At 43.4% G+C, this 21,484-nt stretch overlaps 1 protein-coding gene across 2 annotated transcripts in view; it reads right to left on the reverse strand.

Annotated features, from left to right (window-relative positions):
• RALGDS (ral guanine nucleotide dissociation stimulator) overlaps nucleotides 1-21,484 on the reverse strand; it is an 89,037-nt gene that overhangs the window by 57,146 nt on the left and 10,407 nt on the right. Inside the window, exon 1 of one of the 2 annotated variants that reach the window (XM_051980266.1) lies at nucleotides 18,675-18,993. The exons of the other annotated variant lie outside the window; for it this stretch is intronic. Coding sequence (XP_051836226.1) covers nucleotides 18,675-18,770 — 96 coding nt within the window. The 5' untranslated portion in view covers nucleotides 18,771-18,993. Of the gene's footprint in view, nucleotides 1-18,674; nucleotides 18,994-21,484 lie in introns of those variants that run through there. 2 annotated transcript variants of the gene reach the window in all.

A 21,484-nucleotide genomic window follows, 5' to 3' on the forward strand; every position in this document is an offset into this window, starting at 1 on the left:
GATTCTGAAATATATAGTAAAATGGGAATAGATAAGCATTTATTAAACACCTTCTGTATGCCTGGCTCTATGCTGAGTACTTTACATGTATTATCTCATTTGATTCTCACTATAATCCTATGAGATATAAGACCCATTTTACAGTTGAAAACACTAAGGTAGATAGAGGTCAAATGGCTAGCCCAGAGTCACACAACTAAAAATTATCCCAGACCAGATTACAGTATTCCTTTCTCCAATTTTAGAGCTCTGTGTATTATACCACCTAGATGCCTATAGTTCCTACTCTATGGAGCATGAATTCCTAAGAAGCCAAAGAGTTTTTCTAGGAGAGTTCATGAATTTATGAGAATCCATGAATAAATAATCATACCTTCTATAGACTGAATAAATAATGTCTTCATAGACATTATTGTTTTCCTACTTTAAATAAATGTATGTAGATGTATGGACATGTATGTACCTATATATGTATGTATCCATTAAGTAATAAAATATTCAGAAGTTCATAGATTGAAAGCTAGAAGGGGTTTGAGAGCTCTTCTAGTCTGAATCCTTTATTTTCCAGGTATTAAATGATTTACCCAAGGTGCAACTCAGACCGTCTGATTCCAAATTCAATTATTATCACTCCACAGTCTTTCCTGCTCCCCTCATCTGCTAGACTCTTTTCTCCCTTGTATTTATTTTTTTATTTATTCTGTATATGTGTGTGTCTCCTTCAATAGAATAGAAGCTTTTTATAGAATTATTTTATTGATTTTTTAAATCTTCAGCTCATAGTACATAGTAGGTGCTTAATAAATGCTAACTGATCAGGATTAAGTTAAAGATCAGTTAAAAAGTCAGGATGCACTGACTTGATTATGATTTTTGTCATATACTTTCTCAGTCAATAGATACTCAGTACAGTAGCTAGCATATGTGGGAGATAAGGAAGTTATGAATTTCTTTAGATTAAAATGAGTTGGGGGCAGACAGATAGCAGAGTAGATAGAGTACTAGCCCTGAAGTCAGGAAAACCTGAGTTCAAATCCAACCTCAGACACTAACTGTGCGACCCTGGATTAAGTCACGACCCTGGATTAAGTCACGACTCTGCCTCAAAAAAATAAAGGAACGAATGAAAGGAGGAAGGAAGGAAAGATTAAAATTTGTTAGGAACCACTCCTATATATCATATAATCATAGATATGGACTTCCATCTCTATGGACCCTGGAGATCATTTAATCTAACCTTGTTTTACAGGCCAGGAAACTGAGGCTTAGATGGGAAGTGACTTGCTCTAACCAGAACTCAAGTCTCCTGAATTATAGTTCAATACTTGCACTAAGGCTCTCATCTATTCCATCTAATCCAATATTCTCATTTTGCAGATGAGGGACTGAGATCTCAGGGAGACACAAGGTCATAGGGCTAGGTTAAGAACCTAGGGTCTCTGATTCCAAATTGATAACTTTCCTTCCCACTACTTCTTCTGTGTGGCCCCTTCCTTCAAGAAGTCTGTCTTGACTATCCCAGCTCACAGAGTATTAGGGATATTGTCAATGGAACTTACAAAGAATGAGGCAGAAATTACGTGCATCAAGGCCAGCGAATTAATGGCTGAGTTCTCTTGAGTGCAAAGGTCCAATGCTCTTATGGCCATCCACATCATGCTCCCTCTTCAAGACTATTTTCTCTGAAGATCCTTAGTTACAAACTTGCAGGGAGAATGGCCCCATCGCTTTGCTTTTCTTTGCCTTTGGATGGACAGGCACCAAGGCAGAAGCTCAGGCCAGAGGTAACTGGAAGTGGCTTGGAGAGTTCTTACATGTGTTTGTGTTCTGGAGTAAGGGGTAGTCTGGATATGTCACGGATGCACAACTTGCCCTCTGCACTTCTGGGGGCCCCAGCATTTTCCCCAGTTGCTAAAGAACCCACCAGCTGCTCCTCTGCCTGTCGGATGGTTTCACATCCTCTCTGGGTAGCTCTGTGGAGGTGTGGGGCTGACACCGGATGTGTGGGCTCAGAGTAGCGGGGGTTAATGTTGGGTGGAATTGAAGGTGAGCAGAATCTAATCTGTACTTTCATTCAACACCCTAATAACACCCTGATATAGTAATGGGAACAGTGTAAGAAGAGCTCGCCCAAGTTCTTGTCACAAGAAACTGGACTAGCAGCACCAGAGCTGCGTGTCCTAATGGGAATGATGTTCGGAGGAGAGCTGGGCCCAAGTTCTCCTTGTCACGAGAAGCTGGACTAGCAGCACCAGAGCCGCGTGTCCTAATGGGAACGATGTTCGGAGGAGACCTGGGCCCAAGTTCTTGTCACGAGAAGCTGGACTAGCAGCACCAGAGCCGCGTGTCCTAATGGGAACGATGTTCGGAGGAGACCTGGGCCCAAGTTCTCCTTGTCACGAGAAGCTGGACTAGCAGCACCCAGAGCTGTGGGGTTCCACAAGCTGCTTCTGCTGGCAGTCAGTAACCATCAGAGGGGGTCCAGCCAAGCCCCATCTGAGATACTGAGTATACTGATATACTGAGATACTTTATAACTCTTGGCCTAGGACTAGAGATCTGGTTTACAGAGACCCGATTCAAAGTTAAAATGACAAGATCAGAGGCTCATGGCTATTACACGGAAAGAACCTCAGAGGCCATTTAGGCTAGCATTTCCACTTTACAGATGAGTAAACTGAGAACAGGGGAGATAAAGTGACTTGCTGGGCATCATATTAAAATTGCAGCAAGACAGGATTTTCACCCAGGTTCTCTTATGCTAGTCGGTGCTATTTCTACAGTACTAGGCAGCCCCTCTTTTTTAGGTACATGCCTTCTCCCAGGGATTCCTTTGGGGACACCAGAAGTTGGTTTGATTTGCCTCAGGAACTCCCTTCCCTGTCCCCGACTGTCACTGCCATTCTTTGCCACTTGTGAGTCATGTGTTTCCCTGGGGGGAACTTCATGGATGGATGAACCAGCTGAATCAATCAATTATCCTCCACACAGTTTTAAAGAGGAGCAATGGTGGCCCCGGGGACCAGGGCAGTGAGCTCCAGACTAGGACTCAGGAAGATCTGAGTTCAAATCTGAGTTCAAACACTAGCTCCCTAGCTGTGTGACCCTGGGCAAGCCATTTGACCCCAATTTGCTTCAGGTCCGCATCTGTAAGATGGGGACACAGTGGAGAAGAAATGGCAAACCACTCCAGTATCTTTGGCAACATGGATATGACTGAACAACAACAAAAGCCCCGAAGGCCAGATGAGTTCATCTCTTACCAGAGAGCTAACCTAATCAAGGGATTAACTTCTCATAAAAAAGATACAAAAAAGATTCAGGATTCTCCTGGACACATCTTTTAAAATCAGTTCTGGATACTGTGTTTTAGGAAGGATGCTCACAAAGAGTTGTCTAAAAAGTAAACGGGCTGGCATAGAAGGGAGAGTGTTCTCTCCAACACTAAAGATCCTTAAAAAAAGGATAATAACTTTCCAGGAATGTGACAGAGGGTATACTTACTTAGGTATAGGTCAGATTAAATGGAAGGAAAGAGAATGAGCATTTATATAGTACCTAATATGTGCCAGGCACTGAGTAAAGAGCATTTTTACAAATATTATCTCACTTCAGCTTCATAACTACTCTGGGAGGTGCTATTACTATTCTCATTTTACAGTTGAGGAAACTGAGGCACACAGAGGTTAAGAGACTTGCCCATTAAGTGTCCGAAGCCATATTTGAACTCAGGACTTCTTGATTTCAGGACCATCATTCCATCTAATGTTCCATTAGCTGCCTCTGATGACCTTTGAAGTCTCTCCCAAAGCCTAAATTCTAAGACATGATGATTTCTAGATGATAGACTATCACAAGAAAGAAAACAGTGAATTCTAATGGAAAAACAACTAAACCAATTTGTTTTCTTGACTCTAGTCTCTGTTCTCCAATCTATCCTCTTCATTTTATCCCAACATACTCCTAAAGAATCACAGAATTTGAGAATTGGAAGAGACTTTAGTGGCCAGCTGGTACAATCCATAACCAAAAGGAATCCCTACTACAACATGCCTGAGAAGTGGTCCTCCCACCTCTGCTTAAAAGCACCACTTAAGTCACAATTAAAATTTAGTAGGACACTATTCCTCCTTCTCTTTCTCCTACTAGAAATCTGCTATCCTTTTCCACTGCCTACAGAAATAGGTATCAATGGCTGATCTTGGCACAGAAGGCCTTCCACCAATTTATCTCCAATTATATGTTCAGCCTTCTCTCACACTTCTCTATTCAATAGTCTATGTTCTTGCCACAGACTTATTTTTCCTTCTCCAGTTTCATCCTATTTGTTCCTATGCTGGGGACAGGTTCCTCCCCCACTGACCCTCTCTTCCTACTGAATCCTTCCTTTCCTTCAAAGCCCAGCTCAGATCACACCTCCTCCATTAAATCTTCCTTGACATCCATCCACCCCCACCCCTTGCAGCTAAAAGTGATCTCTCCCTTCTCAAATTTCTAATAACCTTTCGCTTAAACTTTACCTTTATAAATTGTAAAATCCAACCATATGAGGGATTGTTATAATTTATGGAGCAGCTGGAACTTAGCAGAGTTCCTGGAACACAGTAGGCTCTGTATAAATACTTATTCCCTCCCTCCCTCCTATAAAGATTTTTATTCCTATTTTACAGATAAGGAAACAGGCACAGAGAGTTAGACTGATTTGATTAAAGTTAAGAGAAGGTCCTTAGATGATAAGACCAATATTCTTTTCACTAACTCCTATCAAACTAGAGGCCTGCTCTTGCTCTGGCCCCAACCCCCACTTCCACAGTCATAGCTTGCAATAGGAAGGTATCAGTACTCCTAATTAATATTGAGTACCCTAGGGGCTGGAATGACCCTGGGAGGCAACCAAAGCCAGGACATCTCACTGCTCCCATTCCTGGGATTTAACCAGTGGTCGATACCTCTTGGATTGCTATCCCAGTAACGTGTGAAGCTCCCAGCCTCTGACAGAACTCAATGACCTCACCTGAAAAGCAGGGAGGAGGTGGAGTCACAAATGTGGGGGAAGGAGGGCTAGCCTAAGGGGGGGACATTTTCCTGGGTTGACTGAAGGGGCTGCCTGCCCTGCGCCAAGTCCAGCTGGAGTCCAGAAGGCAATGAGCTGCTCTCCCCCTCCCTGGGGGCCGAGGAGTAGCATGAGCAGGAGGGAAGGAGAGTGGGGGAGGAAAGAGGCCCGCTTTCTCCTTTTCCTCCTCCCTCAGACGGGGTCCCTGCTGCTGCTGCTGCCCGCCTGCCTGCTAGCCTGTCAGCCACAGGGGGCCTAAGAAGAAACCTCTTTGTTTGGGAGTCCGGATGGCTGCCACATGACACTCTAGATCACTGTCACCAACTGGAACGAAAACAGATGACAAAGAGAGCCTGGGACGTTAGAACACAGGGTGGGGGTGTAGTTAGAGCAAAGCCGGGAACCAATAGGCTTTCTTTCCCTAGAATAGTCATGACCCTGGACAGTCCAGTCTGGAGGCAGAGGGATGGACAAGATGACCTGGGGAGGAGGCAACCCAGTGATAGGATGCTTTGTTATGCTGAGTATGGCTCTCTCTCTCACACACATACACACATTCAAACATAACTTAAACAGAGGCAAGCACAACACACACCTTTCACACACATTTCATGCATACTGTGACATACATTTGTGGACACCCACACAAATTACACAGTACGTCCTGGTAGGTCCAGGCTCCTCCAGTTCAGTGGGAGGGAAGCCTCCCTCCTCAGCCGTCCCTCCGAGGAGGATCCTGTGGGCTGAGCTGGACCTATTGTTTATAAACAGAGCAGGGCTGTCGCTAGGAGCTGTGATTCAGACCAAGAGCATCAGGCTCACTGGGGGGTTGGTTCTGGAAGCTGTTTACTCAGAATGACATCCTGTACGGGGAAAAGAATAGAGGGGGCTGGCCCCAATGGTTTCAATTCTCTTTGCCGGCTTGGCCCGGCCCAGGGAACCCACCTCCTCATCCCCTCATCCCCAGCGGCCCCAGAAACAACTCAGGGCTCCCAGCATATGGTGGACATATGTTAGGACATATACATACAATTGTCTAGAGATGTGGGGATATGTAGCTATTGGGGAGAGGGGGGAAGGCAGTGCATGGTCTGATGGGTGTCTGGTGTTGGTGGGGATGAGAAGTGGAACTATGTCTGTCCTTTCCGTGATCCCTAACTTCTGAATCTGGGTACTTGGAGCTAATCAGTGACTAAATGGGGACATTTAAAACTGCTTACAACCTGAAAAACTGAAAAAAATATGTGAAACAAACCACTGCTTTTTCTTTCCAAGACTCTACCTAATCTTAGTACTATTTTACCCTTCCCACTCAGATCCACTCAGAATGGGAGGCTTTTCCCTTTGTTAGCCAATAATAAACATTAATGCTAATAATGCTTTATATTTCTGGGAGCTCAGAACTGGAAAAGTTTGAGGTTATTTCACTTTGTATATAAGGTATAGCTTTTTACTTAACCAAATCTTTCATATCCACAAGGCAAGAAGGGTAGGCAAGGCAAGAATTGTTCTCCCCATTTTACAGAGAATGAAATTGGGGTCCAGAGAGATTAATAGCTGAGACAACACTCCTTGTTCCTAGTTCAGTGCTGTCTTAGCTATACTATGTGAGGAGAATTGGAGACGCCCTGGAGAAATTTTTGAGCCAAAAGAAACAACAGTAGATGCTAGGAGAAAGGTGGGGGTGGGGAAATTATAAAGTATGGAGCTGTTGTAGAAAGATCAAAGAAGTGTTTTATTTCTCCAAACCCCAACTTTTGTTTAATCCTTAAAGCTGAGAATAACAGTAACTCAGTGGTTACCAGGGTGCCAACCTGCTGATTCACAGTTGTGCCTGCAGAGTGAGGTCACTGAGTCATGTTCCTGGGAACCCCAGGCTAGCTAGACCCCCAATGTTTCCCATACTGCCGGCATGTTGAGTCAAGCCCACATCACGTGGGCCTTCTGCCCAGAAAGAGCTGAGAACAATTTACCCAATGACTCTTTCATCACCTCACTCAGTTCAGAATTCACTAGCAAAAAAGTCTGGGCACAGCGGAAGGTTCTTCCCCTCTACCATCCGGATCCAGAGGCAGGGCAGTAACCAGTACAGGGCTAAAAGCACTCTGCCCCAGGGCAGGTGTGGGGGAAGGTGGTATAGCTTCTTCCCCTCTCTGCTTCCCCCCTGGAAATTCTCTATTGGCACAGTTTTACCTGCTCAGTGCCCCACTGTGGGCACGAGACTGAGGATTGGACTTCCCCTTCTCCTGATCACACCAATGATCAGAGTGTCCTTTCCTTCTATGTCCATGAATCGACCCCAGTGATTTTTTACCCAGAGTAAAAAGGTTCCAGTTCTAGGATTTGGTTTTCTTTGTGCTGTATGTGTGCTTCCATAGGTGTGTATGTGTGGGGGAGACATCATAAAGAAGTTCTGCATTTGTAGTCTCGGGTCTGGCTTCCAACCCTATCTCCTGACACTACCCGTGTGTTGTTGGGCAGGAAGCCTTTACTTCCTCCTATGTAAAATGAGTGGAATAGCCTCTCAGGTCCCTTCCGGTTCTAAATCTATGGTCTATTTCTAGAATGCTTTAAATGAGCAAAGTTCTTCATTTTCATTATCTCCCCTGACTTTCACAATGACCCTTTGAAGTATTGGTTTTTTTGTTTATTTTTGTTTTTTAGAATCTCTGTGTCTCGAATTAGGAAACAACCTCAGAGAAGTCAATTACCATTGCTTACTTAGCAAGGAAGCACTAGAACCCAGATTCCTCTCACTTCAGTATACATAAACACAAACTCGCAGTAGTTCTGTAGGTGGACATTCTTATCCACGGTAAAGTAGAAGGGCAGGGAATTTGGAGTCAGAAGACTAGAGTTCTGCCAATGCTAGCTTTTTGTGAGCTCGGATAGTTCCTTCGTGTTTCTATCACCTCAGTTTCCTCATCTGCAAAATGGGATAACACTACTTACTCTATTCCCTATCTAGAAGAAATGTTGTGGAGAAAGTGCTTACTGTAAACCTTAAAGATAAATATATGATTATTTATGTCTGTTATAATATGTTATTATAATAAATACAGGTAACACACCCTCCACTCAAGTCTTCTTCCTAGTGCCTCATTATGGCCTAGGGGTGATTCTCAGCTCTGGAAAGTTGTGTTGCTTGGGAACACAAGCTCCAGCAAATCCTACCAAGCTGGAAAAGCATCAAGGACAAGCTCAGCAGCAGTTAGCACTCAGCCCAGGAAGCTCAAGGAGAGCTATCACCAGTGCAAGCGATGTGCAGTTTGTGCACGGCCATTCCCAAAGACCATCTACCAAATCAAAGAGCAATTACTAGTCATGGTCACACCGATGAAATAAGTCACACGGCATCAACATATGTAAGTTTGCACCCAGATATTATACATCTGTATATAAATATTCATGTACATATGATACATATGCCCTCCCTCTTTTCCCCAGTTAATAAGCTTTTCTTTTTCTTTTTTTTTTTTTTTTTTTTTTTTTTTACTATTTTGCTACTCTATGTCAGGCACTGTAGTAAAATGTAAATTCAAAAATCTCCCCTTCCTTCATACTACTGGGTTTCTCCACCTCTTTTATGTCCTGGACCCTTTTGGTGGGCTGGTGAAGCCCAGGGATCCCTTTTCAGAACAATATTTTTAAATGCACAAAATCAAATACATAAGATTACAAAGAAGACCAATTATATTAAAGTAAATGCAAAATGATTGGGAAGGAGGACCACTAATAATGGAGGGGGTGGGGGAATCTGTCTCTTGAAAGAAGAGGTACTTTAGCTGAGGTATGAAGGGAATTAGGGATTCCAGGAATGGGGGGTGAAAAAGAAGGAACTCCAGGCCCAAGGGACAGACCGTCTGTCCAAAGACAGGTTTAATGGAACGTCATGTTTAGGAAGCAGCAAGTAGGACAGTTCGACTAGAATGTCACAGATAGAATATGTGAGGAGGAGTAAGATGTGATTACACATTACTGAAAATATAGCTGTGGAAAGGACTCTGGAAAGGGGCCAGATTGTGAAGGGCTTTAAATAACAAACAAGGAAGGCTTGGATTTGATCCTAAAGAAAATGGGGGGCAACTGAGGCTTCTTGGGCAGAGGAATGCTATGATCAGACCTAGCTTTAGGAATATTAATTCGGCAGTCGAGTGCAGGGTGGATTGAAGATGCAGAAAGAGTAAAGGCAGGGAGTCCAGATTGGAGGCTATTGTAATAGCCCAGGCAAGAAGTGATGATGTCCTGGACCAGGGTGGATATGATGTGAGTAGAAAGAAGAGAGAAAGGCGGGAGATTTGCCAGCTAAAGGCTACATATAGTTCAATTTGGAAAGAATTTGCTATTGGATTCGATTCAACAAGCATTATTAAACATCTGCTATGTGTCAGGCACTATGTAGATACAAAGGGGAGGGATGGGAGGAAGGGGGAAAGGAATAAGCATTTATAGCAAGCCAAGAACTGTGCTAAGCATTTTTTATGAATATTATCTCATTTGATCTTCACAATAACCTTTTGAAGTAGTGCTTTTAATGATCCCCATTTTACAGTTGAGGAAAACAAGGCAAATTGTAGGTTAAGTGACTTGTTCAGGGTCACGCAGCCTATAAGTACTTCAGCCTCAATTCCACTCTGTTCTTCTAGACTGCAGATCTATCTTCTACACACAGCCTCGCATAGCTGCCTGGGATATACAAAGAAACTCCCAGAAAAGAAAGCAGTCTCTGACTTCCAAGAGCTTACAATCTACTGAGAGATGGGTGAGAAACTATAAATCCAAAATAGACTCTCTGATGCCCTGAAGGGCAGTGGAGTGGATGGCCAAATGGCCCAAGGAAACTGGAGTAAGAGGAAGAGTGAGATGTCAGTGTCTCCTCCCCAAAATCAGATACCACACAGTCCCAGAAAGCAACAGGACAGGCTCCAAATGAAGGCTCTTTTGTCTCAAGTGGTTAGTGTTCATTTAAAGTTAAGGGATGGCATTAATTTATCTAAGAAGGAATACTGTGGAGATTCAAACCAAGGTCAAAGGTGTTCAGACTGGCAAAAGAGGAGGGGGGTGGATAACAACACATAAAAACCAAGTATACAGAAGATTGGTCCTTGTCCTCCTCTCTGACCTTCAAGCTGGCCTTGCTGGCCCCAGCCAGAGAGCTCTGCTCCCTTCCACTCCAATATAATTCCTGCCCTCCTGCCTTCTCTCTACTCTGATTGGCTGTAAACATCCCTTGTGGACTCAGACTCCAAGTATTCTTGAGACTGCAGTGAGAACTCTATGTTCCTCAGACTCCTTTAGGAATCTCTAAGTGGACCCAACTTGTGATAAAGTCACACTTTCTGTTTTTTCTTGTGCCTTCTAGATATAGAACAATTCTAGCACCACCCGATGGGGGTGTAGCGTTCTATAAATTTCAGATCCCTTTCTTATCCATTGTTACACCCTAGTCTCACAACAATCATTAACAATGACAACCATCAAAATTAGACTTGTATTTCAGAATTGTTCCTTTTTTTCTCTGCCAGGTGTGGAATACAGCATATAATTTCTGAGCGGAGAAGAGAATTATTAGGATAAAATATTAGGAAATGAAGGTAAAGTCAAAACAAAAAAATGCAACAATAATAAATAATAATAAAAGAACGTAAGTGCTGGAAGGAACTCATTCATTAGGCCAACTCATTCATTTTATGGATGAGAAAACTGAGACCATTCACCTCAGAATTCTCAAGCACTTGGTAAATTCTTGCTCCTTTTTCTTTCCCCCTATCTCCAGCCTTAGGGAGAATCCTCAATCAGGGCTCTAAAACTGTCCTGTAAAGGAACAATAAAAATAGCTTTTTTTCTCTAGGATATTGTCCCTGTGAAGCCAGGCAATATACTTAGGTGGCTGTGAGTCTAATTGATGCCTCTTCTTCCCACAAGGTGATAATAATCCTGAGAACTGGCTTAACTACAAAAGTGAGGGAGAGCCCTTCAAGGAACTTCCCTAACTTCTGCCCTTGGGGTATGTTCTTCCCTTAAACCCAAAGGTTAAGGATGCAATCTGGTTATCACTTTCCAGAAGGAGAGACCCTAAGGCATCATTGAAGAGAGTCTTTGAATGTTTTCAGAATACTCTGGCAATGGTGGAATCACAGGAACTGGGGATGGGGAAAGGAAGCCACTTTGGGGAGGAGTCTTACTGGAAATAGGGATGAGGGCCATTCCAAGAATGGAAACCACCTAAAGACTAGGCTGGCTTGTGTCAGCCAAATTTGCATCTGGCTTTGTAAAGACTCGCAAGGGCCTCTGGGAACAAATGCCTTGTTGGGGAAGGAAGAATGATTGGCAGCACACTGACAGTGATGGTTTGGGAAGGGGAGGGATGATAAAGCCAAAAGAGGTAAGGATGAGTCACATGGCCAGTGGGTTAATTTGTTTTACTTAAAAATACTTATTTGTCACAGAGCAGGCTTCTATTGGAATAGGGTGGTGGAAGAGGGAAGTGACAGTGATGATCAATAAAACATTTTTAAAGCATTTTAAAAAGATCGATAGAAAAGCAACTTGGAATTATTTCTAGGGAAGGACTAAAACGTTCATGTCCATTGACCCAGAGATTTCAGTGTTAGGCTTATTCCTCAAGGAGGTCACTGACAAATAGAAAGCTCCCATATATAACAAAATATTTATAGCAGCAGTTTTGTATTAGTAAAGAACTGAAACAAAGTAGATGTCCTTCAACTGAGGAACGCCTAAACAAATTGTGATACAGTGATGGAATATTACTGTGCTATGAGAAATGATAAATATGATGATGAATACAGAGAAGCATGGGAAGACTAATAAACTGATTCAGAGTATAAGGACTAGAACCAACTAATCATCATTACATATTAATCTCAACAATGTAAGCAAAGAACAACAGTCTTCAGAAGACAGCCTGTCTTTTTGTTGGATTTTTCTAATTGTTACATTCTTCTGGAATAATGTAGGACAAGTGTATATGGTTTCCACTGTGATTCAAACTGTCTTATGTTTCCCTCCTATCCCTGAAAATAAAGCAAAACAAAACAACCTCTTCATCTTTTTGCTCAAAATTCACTATGACAAAATAAATACAGGGCTTTGGTCATGGCTCAGTCTTTAAAAATGGTTCATTACAAGGCAGTATGAATTGAAGTTTTTGTTTTAAAGGTTATTTTCCATCTGTTCTATATATGCTGCATATAGTCCTACTTACAATCATGTCATCTCCTGCATTTGAATATGAATTCCTTTAGGACAGTCTTTTTTTTTTTGTCCCTTTTTATTTGTATACCCAGAGCTTAGTCTAGTTTGAGGCTCACAGTTGAGCCAAAAAATGCTTGTTGATTGATTCAAAGAACTCAGTGGATAGAATGCTGGGTCTGGAGTTAGGCAGACTCATCTTTCTGAGTTCAACTCAAGCCTCTGACATTTACTAGCTGTGTGACTCTGGGCATGTCACTTAACCCTGCTTGCCTCAATTTCCCCATTTGTAAAATGATCTGGAGAAGGAAATGGCAAACCATTCCAGTGTCTTTGCCAAGAAAACCCTGAATGGTGTCATGAAGAACTGAACACAACTCAAAATGACTGAATAACAATAACAGCCTTTGCATAAAAGCTCAGTGCTAAGCATAGAAGTTAAGAATTAAGCTATAGCCTAATAGTTTACATTTATCTAGAACCTTAAGGTTTGCAAAGCTCTTTTAATATGTGTATGTGGGGGGGGGGGGTGTATGCACACACCCACAACCCACATATTTTACATATATATACACACATATATATGTATATATGTATAAAATCTCATTTGATCCTTCTCATAATAATTCTGTGAAGTATTATTAGACCTATTTTACAAATGAGGGAAAAGAAATTAGGAGAAGTTAGGTCACTTGACCAAAGTTACTTAGCTAGCAAATATCAGACATAAGATTCAAATTTAGGTCTTACCAACTTTAAGTCCATTGCTCTAGCCACAACCAGACATAGCAGGAATAGACCTAAATTCCTGTGAGACTGGGAAATATAGGTCTAAGGACAAGATCCTGAGGTGAGAGACCACACAAAGGATTGGAATCCTTTGCAATAACAAGCAGTGATCTGCTCCCTGACCTGGTCTCCGCACTGGCACTGAATTCCACCTCCAGCACTCCCTCTCTGCTCTGTGGGGTCTCTGTGGTCAGCTGGGCAGTGGGCACTGTTGCTCTGAGGCCAAAGGAGGGTGGACAAACATCCCGTTGTGGCGAGGATATTGTTGAGAGGTCCTGGGAACACACTGTGCCTGGTGTCGGGGGTGGGGATGCTGGACTCTAAAAAGATGCTATGTTCAGAGCCTGAGAAGTACAAATCTCCCTTTTCCCCTCCACAGACTCATTCCCAGCAGGACAGTAGACAGTTCCCTTCTGGGAGCAAGGCCCTGGAAATTTTTTCAATCCTCCCCCCATCAACTGCATAGGGCTCAACTCAACCCACTTAGGAAAAAGGGCTGAAGTTTGACTGCTTAGAGGAGCCCAAGAGGGACATCGATACTCCTTGGTGCTGACCTGAAATTCTGAGCACATCTCCCCCCTCTCAAAGCCAGTCCTGCCTGTCTCTATCTGAGGTTAGAAAGAAGGCTCTTCTTTCAGAGTTCAGTACCCTAAATTTTACTGGCACCAGAAACTGGGTAGAGGGAATGGACTATTGCAGAGTGTAACCAATCAATTGGCAAGCATTTGTGAGGGAGATACAGATACAAAAATGAAAAAGGTCCCTGTCCTCAAGGAACATATATTCTATCACTTATTTACATATATAAAAATTATAGGCTAGGGATGGACTAATTTTTTTCACTGATATAGGGCATTTCCATATGACAAAAACTCCTTCTATCAATGCATTTTATCATTCTCTCTGCAACTTATAGTTTTTTTCTTTTTTACAATTTTATAGGGCACTGAAAGATTAATTGACTCTCCATAGTTATTCTGCCAGTATGCACCAGAGGGGGCCACTTGCTGTAAATATAGAGCCTCTGATTGCTAAATATCATAGCCCTCCTCTCATCTTTGTTCCTTCTTAGACTTCTCTCAAAGATACTAAAGCCCATCTTTGGTTGGGGTAGGGGTGGGAGGCAGGGGTGTATGTGTTCTGGTCTTGGTCTTATGCCAGTGCTCACTTAAGACTTTTAGCAGCAGGGGTATGTGTAGGGGGTGGGGAGCAGGAAGATGGCATGAATCCCCAGGAAGGAAGTCCCTGCCCTGGGAGTCAGCAGGCACCAGCTGCCTCTTGCAGCCTAGAGGCCCTGTTTCAGGGCTGAAGCTGTGAACTCTAAATCTAGTCTATCACCTATCAGAGCTTGCCAAGTTCAATTCATTCAATGTAGGCTCTGCTGGACCATAAGTTTGGCATTTCACTCAAAGTCTATCAGGCTCACCCAGTGTATGTAAATGTATATCATACAATTATACATATACACATGCTTACATATATACAACCTATATATATGTTGTTGTTCAATAGTTTGGTCTGCCATTTCTTTCTCCAGCTTATTTTACAGATGAGGAAACTGAGACAAACCGAGTTAAGGACTTGCCAGGATCATACAGCTAGTAAGAGTCTGAAGCTACACTTTGAAATCAGGTCTTTCTACTATTCCACCGGAGATATATATATATATATTCCATCATGTAATTGTGGGCACAAAAATGTCTTGCATACATAAACACATACTCATCTGTACACAACTTCACAGCTGGAGCATTATGTTCTAAGTATCACATTTTAGGAAAGACACTGATAATCTGGATCAGTTCAAGAGAAGATGATCAGGATAGAGGAAGAGGCCTGAAGGAGAGACAAAAAGCTAGGGACTTAGGTCTGGAGAAGATTTAGAGGGATCCTGAGTAGTTAGACGGATAGTCTAAATGCAATAGGAATGAGATTATTTCAGGTTGGCTTAAGATGCCAGAATAAGGAGGATAAGGAGGAAATAGCAGAGAAGACTTCACCTTGATGGTTAAAAAACCAAAAGCCTAACAGAGTTTTCAAGAAATGGAATGGCACATAACAAAATGTAGTGAGTGGATTTCTACTGGAAAATTATAAAAGATGCTCCTATTCAAATATGGATGGTATTATATCCACATGACCACACTTTATCCTTTGGACACTGACTATCACTTGTATGTGTATCCCTTACTCAATATCAAACAGGAGGAAAAGCACATAACCATTCTCCCAGATGTTTGTGCCTGACACAGACTATGGAGAAATATCTGCAATGAAGAGTTCCCCAAGCTCATGAGTATGGGAGGAAAAATTCCCTTTGCAATCCCAAAGAGTCACTGTACTTGGAACAGAAGGTGAGGGGCCTGCTCAAACAGAACAGAACTTGTATTCCCAACTTGCCACATCAAAGGTATTACCCTAATACTGGTACAAGAATTTTTTTTTTAACTCTTCCCTTCCTTACCATTCAGATAAAGAATCATTCTTAACTTCTCAAAGGTTCAGTTTGCTAAATCATAAAATGGGAATAATAACACTTGTATTAATTACCTCGCAGAGTTGTTGTAAACAAAATGCTTTGAAAAATAGAAATTCCCATATATATGCAAATTATAAATACTATTATTGTTATTAAAGAACTCCTATATCCTCCTGGATATTAAGAATTTGGCTCCCTTAAAACTCAAAGCAGGTTTCTAATTTGATCCTGAGATGATTCTCATCAGTGAGAAATGCAGGCAGTAGGGATTTCCTCCTTTTTGGACTGAGGAAGTGATTAGGAGGATCCCTGGTTGATCTGTGGGTGATAGAGGTTAAGGAAGTCTGATAAAGAACTTGTGTTCTATCACTCAGGTGTTATATGATCCTGAATAAGTCATTTTCCTTCTGTCAACCTCATACTTGTCTATGAGTCTAGAAGCCACTCATTCTCTCATGACCTTGGCTTTTCCAGCTAGGAGAATATCAGCTCTTTATAAAGACATATAGGGCGATACATATATTTATATCTATATCTAAATAAAGATGTAGATAGGTACAGTCTTTGTACCTACAGCGTCTCTAGTATAGTATTTGACATGTAGAAGGTTATAATAATAATAGTTAGCATGCCTATATAGTGCTTTAGGATTGGTAAAGTTCTATACATATCTATACACATATTAGGTAGCTGGTTGATGCAGTGGATAGAATGCCAGGGTTGAATTCAAGAAACCTTATCTTCCTAAATTCAAATCAGGCTGTGTGACCCTGGGCAAGTCATTTAAGCCTGTTTGCTTGTTTTCTCATCTGAAAAATGAGAGAGAAGGAAATGGCAAACCCTTCCAGTATTTCTGCCAATAAAACCCCAAATAGGGTAATGAAGAGTCGGACATCAAATGACAACATCAAAATATATATTTCATTTGAACATCACAACAACCTTGTGAGGTAAATGCTATTATTATCCTCATTTTACAGATGAGGAAGCAGAGGCAGAGACAGGTTAAATGACTTGTCCAGGGACATCCAGTTAAGCCAATTAAGTATCTGAATCAGGATTTGAATTTGGGTGATCCTGATTCTTAATTCATTGTTTTAAACCACTGAAACACCTAGGTGTTTAATACATGTCTTATACTTACAGTATAAGAGAAAGAAATGTAACCATTATTGCATGGACCAGATGATTGAAAAATGTTATTTCTGAAATGTACTTTTCACCAAAGGTTTCAACTTCCTAGGCTATTGGCCAGACAGGCAGACTGTTTGAAGCCTCTAATCTCTTCCCAGAGTTCTCGGAAAGGTACTAAAGATCAGAGGGATGACCTAATCAAAGCAGATTGGAGGGGAAAGAAGGGATTATGGTGGAGGACTCAGATTTCTTTTACAAGGAGGCTGAAATAAGGGAAGAGCAGGGGGAAGAAGTGGCCAAGGAACTAGGAGTTAAAGGAAAAGCTGTTGACTCAAAGAAGCAAGTCAGAGCTCAGCCCCAGCTGGAAGGAGTTCTGGCCACTCTTTCCTTGGCACCTGACCCATCCTCAGTAACCAGTGTCAAAGTTCTTTCTGCCAGGGCCAAAGTCAAAAGATGTAATTTCTAGTTTTGGAGGCTCTATCACTTTCTAGTTCTAGGACTTTGATAAACCCCTTTAACTCTCTGAGTTTCAGTTTCCTAAACTGTTAAATGGACACAATAGTTCCTGCTCTAACTCCCCTACCTCTTTTTGGAAGTGTGAATTTAAGAAAGGGCTTTTTAGGAAGAGAAAGCCTCATCTCCCTAATTCAGTATTGCCATCTCAGTTTCAGGCATCTCCACTCATTTCGTTCCTTTTTGTTCTCACCTTGGTCTCTGGATCCATTATTATTCTCATTGTAATTAATGTTCACAATATTCTCCCCAACCCCATCCTCTACTTTGCTCACAATCCAATATATAGGAAGAAATAATGCTCTCCATAGAAAAATCTATTCCAGTCCAAGCTAAGAGATCCAGACCTGACTTTCTCTCCTTCCTCAAGATCTGTTAGGGTGCTCTGAGGCACAACCAGCACCTGGGTGTGTGGGGTGGGGTGAAGTGGGGTGGGGGAAGGCTGGCATCCTTTCAGCCCTCCTGTCCCAAATTCATCCAGTTTAGAACCAAGGAACGCCAAATATATGTTGCTACCAGCCCTAGGACCTTGCTGGGGAAGCCTTCATCTAGCACCCCATGCTCTAACCAAATGACCAACCATGGACTTCCTCCCTGCTATGAAATTGGTCCCTGATTTCTACTTTCCTAATTGGGGACACACCCAAGCAGGTTGGCACAGCATTAATTCCAGAATTTGGGTGGAGGGGTGGGGAGCCCCATAAAAACACAAAGCACTCAGTCTCTCTTCTTCAAAAAGAAATACTGGAAAGAATACTAGACTGGGGGTTAAGAGGCCTAGGAGTCAGAGCTAGCATCTGCTTTTCCTTCTAATTTAGCTGTGACCTTGGACAAGTTATTACCCTTCTCAGAGACTATTTTCCAATATGCAAAATTCAGTCTGAACTTGACGACTGGTGTCTTTGGGAGAGTGCTGGGGCTGGGTGGGGAATGGAGAATGTACAGAGAATCCTGGTTTGAGGGCATCCAGTCCTTACACTGAGAGCTACCTCAAGACAAACACTTCCATGCCCTACGAGACAGACAGAACTGCGTTAATTATACACCGGAGACCCTGAGGGATTAAACCAGGAGGCCACCAGGGTGGAAAGGGGGGCGGGGTTGAATCAGAGAGGGAACCCACACCCCCATCCCCACCCCCTTCCACTTTCCCACAGTTCAAAAGCAGAAATTTGGGGACTGCAGCTGTAAGAGCCTCTGGAACCACACCCAGCAGCCTGAAGCTTGAGGGGGTTGGGGGGAGAGCACTACCAAGCACGTGCCTGCTCCCGCCAGCCGGACCCATGTCCAGTCCAGTGGGAAAAGAAATGCACCACGAAGGAGGGAGGAGATCCGACTCTGGCTCGTCTCGCCTTCCAACCTCACCCAGTCTTTCACACTGGTATCCTGCTCGGGTGCCCGCCTGTCTTTGTTCCCCTCCTGGGGGACCCGAGGGGTGTGGCCAACCTCCCCGAAAGTCAAGCCATTTAGCCCCAGTCCCTGCCCCCGGCTCACCTCGTCGTCCTGCACACTCAGCGGGATGTCCAACATGAACACCTGCATGGGCTGCACTAGCGCCTTCTGCACGTTAAATAAAGGCCGGCCCTCCATTCTCAGCCCGGTCCCGGGGCCAACCTCTGCCAGCTGGCGTTCAGCTCCTTTGGGGGCCGCGGGCCCTTTGGGCAGTGCCCTGCAGTCGAGCACACATCTTGCGAGCCAGCGAGCGGGTTCACGGAGCCGCCCGCCCCCCACCAACCCAGCCCACAGCCCGGAGGCGAAAGGCTTGCGGGGAGCGGCCCCGGCACGCCTGCCGCTGGGGCTGCGGCTCTCCCGGCTAGCTTACTCACTCACTTCACTCACAAAGAGCCTGGCACTGGGTAGAGGGCTGGGGCGTCCGGGCTCATTACCATGCACACACCGGCGCGCACACACACATCCGCACACACATACACACGCCCCCCGAGCTCTAGGGAAACCCGGGACTGCCTTTGTTTTCCAAGCCCCAGCAGGTTCTTCCACCACCCCCCCCCTTTCCCCCGCCCCGGCCCCACCAGAGAAACCAGAAAGACTCACTTTTATCTCCTCCCCCTCCCCCCTCTCTCCCCCGGGGATCTTGGTCACCTCTTCCCCAGATCACCTGCTGGGAATGACCGAGGTGCGAATAGCTTTGCCTAGGTGGTGGTTAGTCTGGACCTAAGAATCCTTTCTCATTCTCAGCCGCGGATCCCTGCTGACTTCGTTCCCTATCTGGAAGGGTGAAGGGGTAAGGTGATGATCAGGGGAGGGAGAGGACCCCAGAGGTTGTGAGTGAAGAGCGACGGTAAGGGAAGCAGTAGTGGACAGCTCCTTGCTTCTCCCTCCCCCTCTCGGGAATCAGAAGTGTTTCTTCTTGGAGTTCCTTGAAGCTTGAGTGAGCAGCCCCTAGTGAAACCCTTTGAGAGGAGCCCCTCAAATCTCTAGGTAAGTTCTAGAGCACCAGGGATCACCCTGCCAACTACCTACTGTCCCAGGGGCCCAAAGTCAGTCTGACTTCGGATGACTGCCAAAGAGGAAGAGAGAAAAAATTCGATCACCCTAAAGCCCCTCTATTTATTCTATCTTTATACCTCTTTTCCCATTAATCTTTCTGGAGTGCCTCTTCCATCATATCAAGTTCAACTCATAAACCTTCAGGGGATCCTTATTGCCTGCTAACTAAAGTTCAGATGCTTCAACTTCACATTTTAATTCCCTTTTCCATCCCATCCCCAAATTTCCCTCTGACCTGTTTTTCCATCTTTATGTCAATGTACACCTTCTATTCCTTACAGATTGATCTCAGCTTTTTTTTCCCCTGAGGTCATATTTTCTAGCATTGGAGCCTTAATTCTCATCATTCTCACTACTTAGAATGCCATGCTATCTAAATTCTACCTTTCCTTCAAAGCCCAAGCCATATCTTGCCATCTCCAGGAGCCTATCCATCCCAAAATGCTTTCCTCCTCTTCTGAGCTCCAACTGAACATATTGTCTAAACCAGTCAGTGGACAAGGATCACAGTTTACTCATATCATTAACCATCCTTTTGTATTCATCTTGTCTTCCTGTGAGCTTAGTATATCTTAACTTTGTCTAGTTATGAGATATAACAAAATTCATATCATATATTATAAGCTATTATATAGTTTAATTATAAGATATAGTGTATCTTAAGCCTGGTGAAACTCATTGCCCTGGTCCCAGAATAATGATTTGTTGTTAACGTTATTGAAGGAAATGCTAAATTTCAGGTAGACAGTGAAAATGATAATTTTTTTCCATCCAAGTTCATGAACCCTCTGAAATCTATCCATGCTCCCCTTCCCAACATGCATATAGATCCCTTTTCCATCTATGTGAATATGACTTACTCATCTCTCTCCCCAGGTCTAGTACAATGCTTTGCAAATTCTTCACACTCCACAGAGACATACTGATTGAGTGAATGCTTGTTTGGGGGCAGGTCAAACCAGAAAGGAAGAAGAGACTGGGGCATTTGCTGAACCCTTGCCCAGTTCTCATGACAGGTTCTGAAACCAGCATCTTCTCGAGATCTTTAATCCCTATTAATTCCACATCAGCTAACATCATTTGCAGGACTATTTTTATAAAGTGAAAGATGAATAAATAAACAGCATCAGGAGAAAGGTGTTCATATAATCTGAGGGTGAGGGAAGGCCAGAAAAGAAACTTTCTTCCCCTTCGAGTGAAAACTCTGCTTCAAGAGAAAGAGGTCCTGAGCAAGGATCTGGATCACTCAGAGGCTTGTACAAGAAACACTTCCTAGAACCAGAGAGGTGAAGGATTAGATCATATCATATAGCATGTTACAACTGGAAGGAACCTTGAGAATTTTCTAGGATGACCCGATCATTTTCAAGATAGGAAAAATGGAGACCCCCCAAAAGGAAGCAGACCTGGGCCTAAAATCCAGACCTGTTTCCCATGGGCTCCCCTTCTGAACCTCAAGGTAGCCCCTCTTTCTACTCCCCTGCTCTCACTCCATACCAAGCTGGTGTGTCGAGGGAATGAGATCATATCTGGGAGGAGGGGAAAGAAAGACAGAGAAGAAGGAGGTTCCAAGAAGGTGAGATCAGGACTTCATAGTGGGAGGGGCACTGGTTCTGACACCCTTTCTAGGCCTCCCTATCAACTCTAAAAAACCAGCATAGTGTGTCACAGGGATTCTACAGAGGGTTTTTTTTTTCTTAAGGTAAATTGACTCTAGAATGTTTATTTTTGTTCCTTTAAACCTCTGGCCTATCTGGACAGGATCCCAGCAGGGAGTTCCCGGTGTTCAGCCCTTG

The sequence above is a fragment of the Antechinus flavipes genome, chromosome 2 (genome assembly GCF_016432865.1).
Source record: "Antechinus flavipes isolate AdamAnt ecotype Samford, QLD, Australia chromosome 2, AdamAnt_v2, whole genome shotgun sequence".
In the NCBI taxonomy this organism is placed as follows: Eukaryota; Metazoa; Chordata; class Mammalia; order Dasyuromorphia; family Dasyuridae; genus Antechinus; species Antechinus flavipes.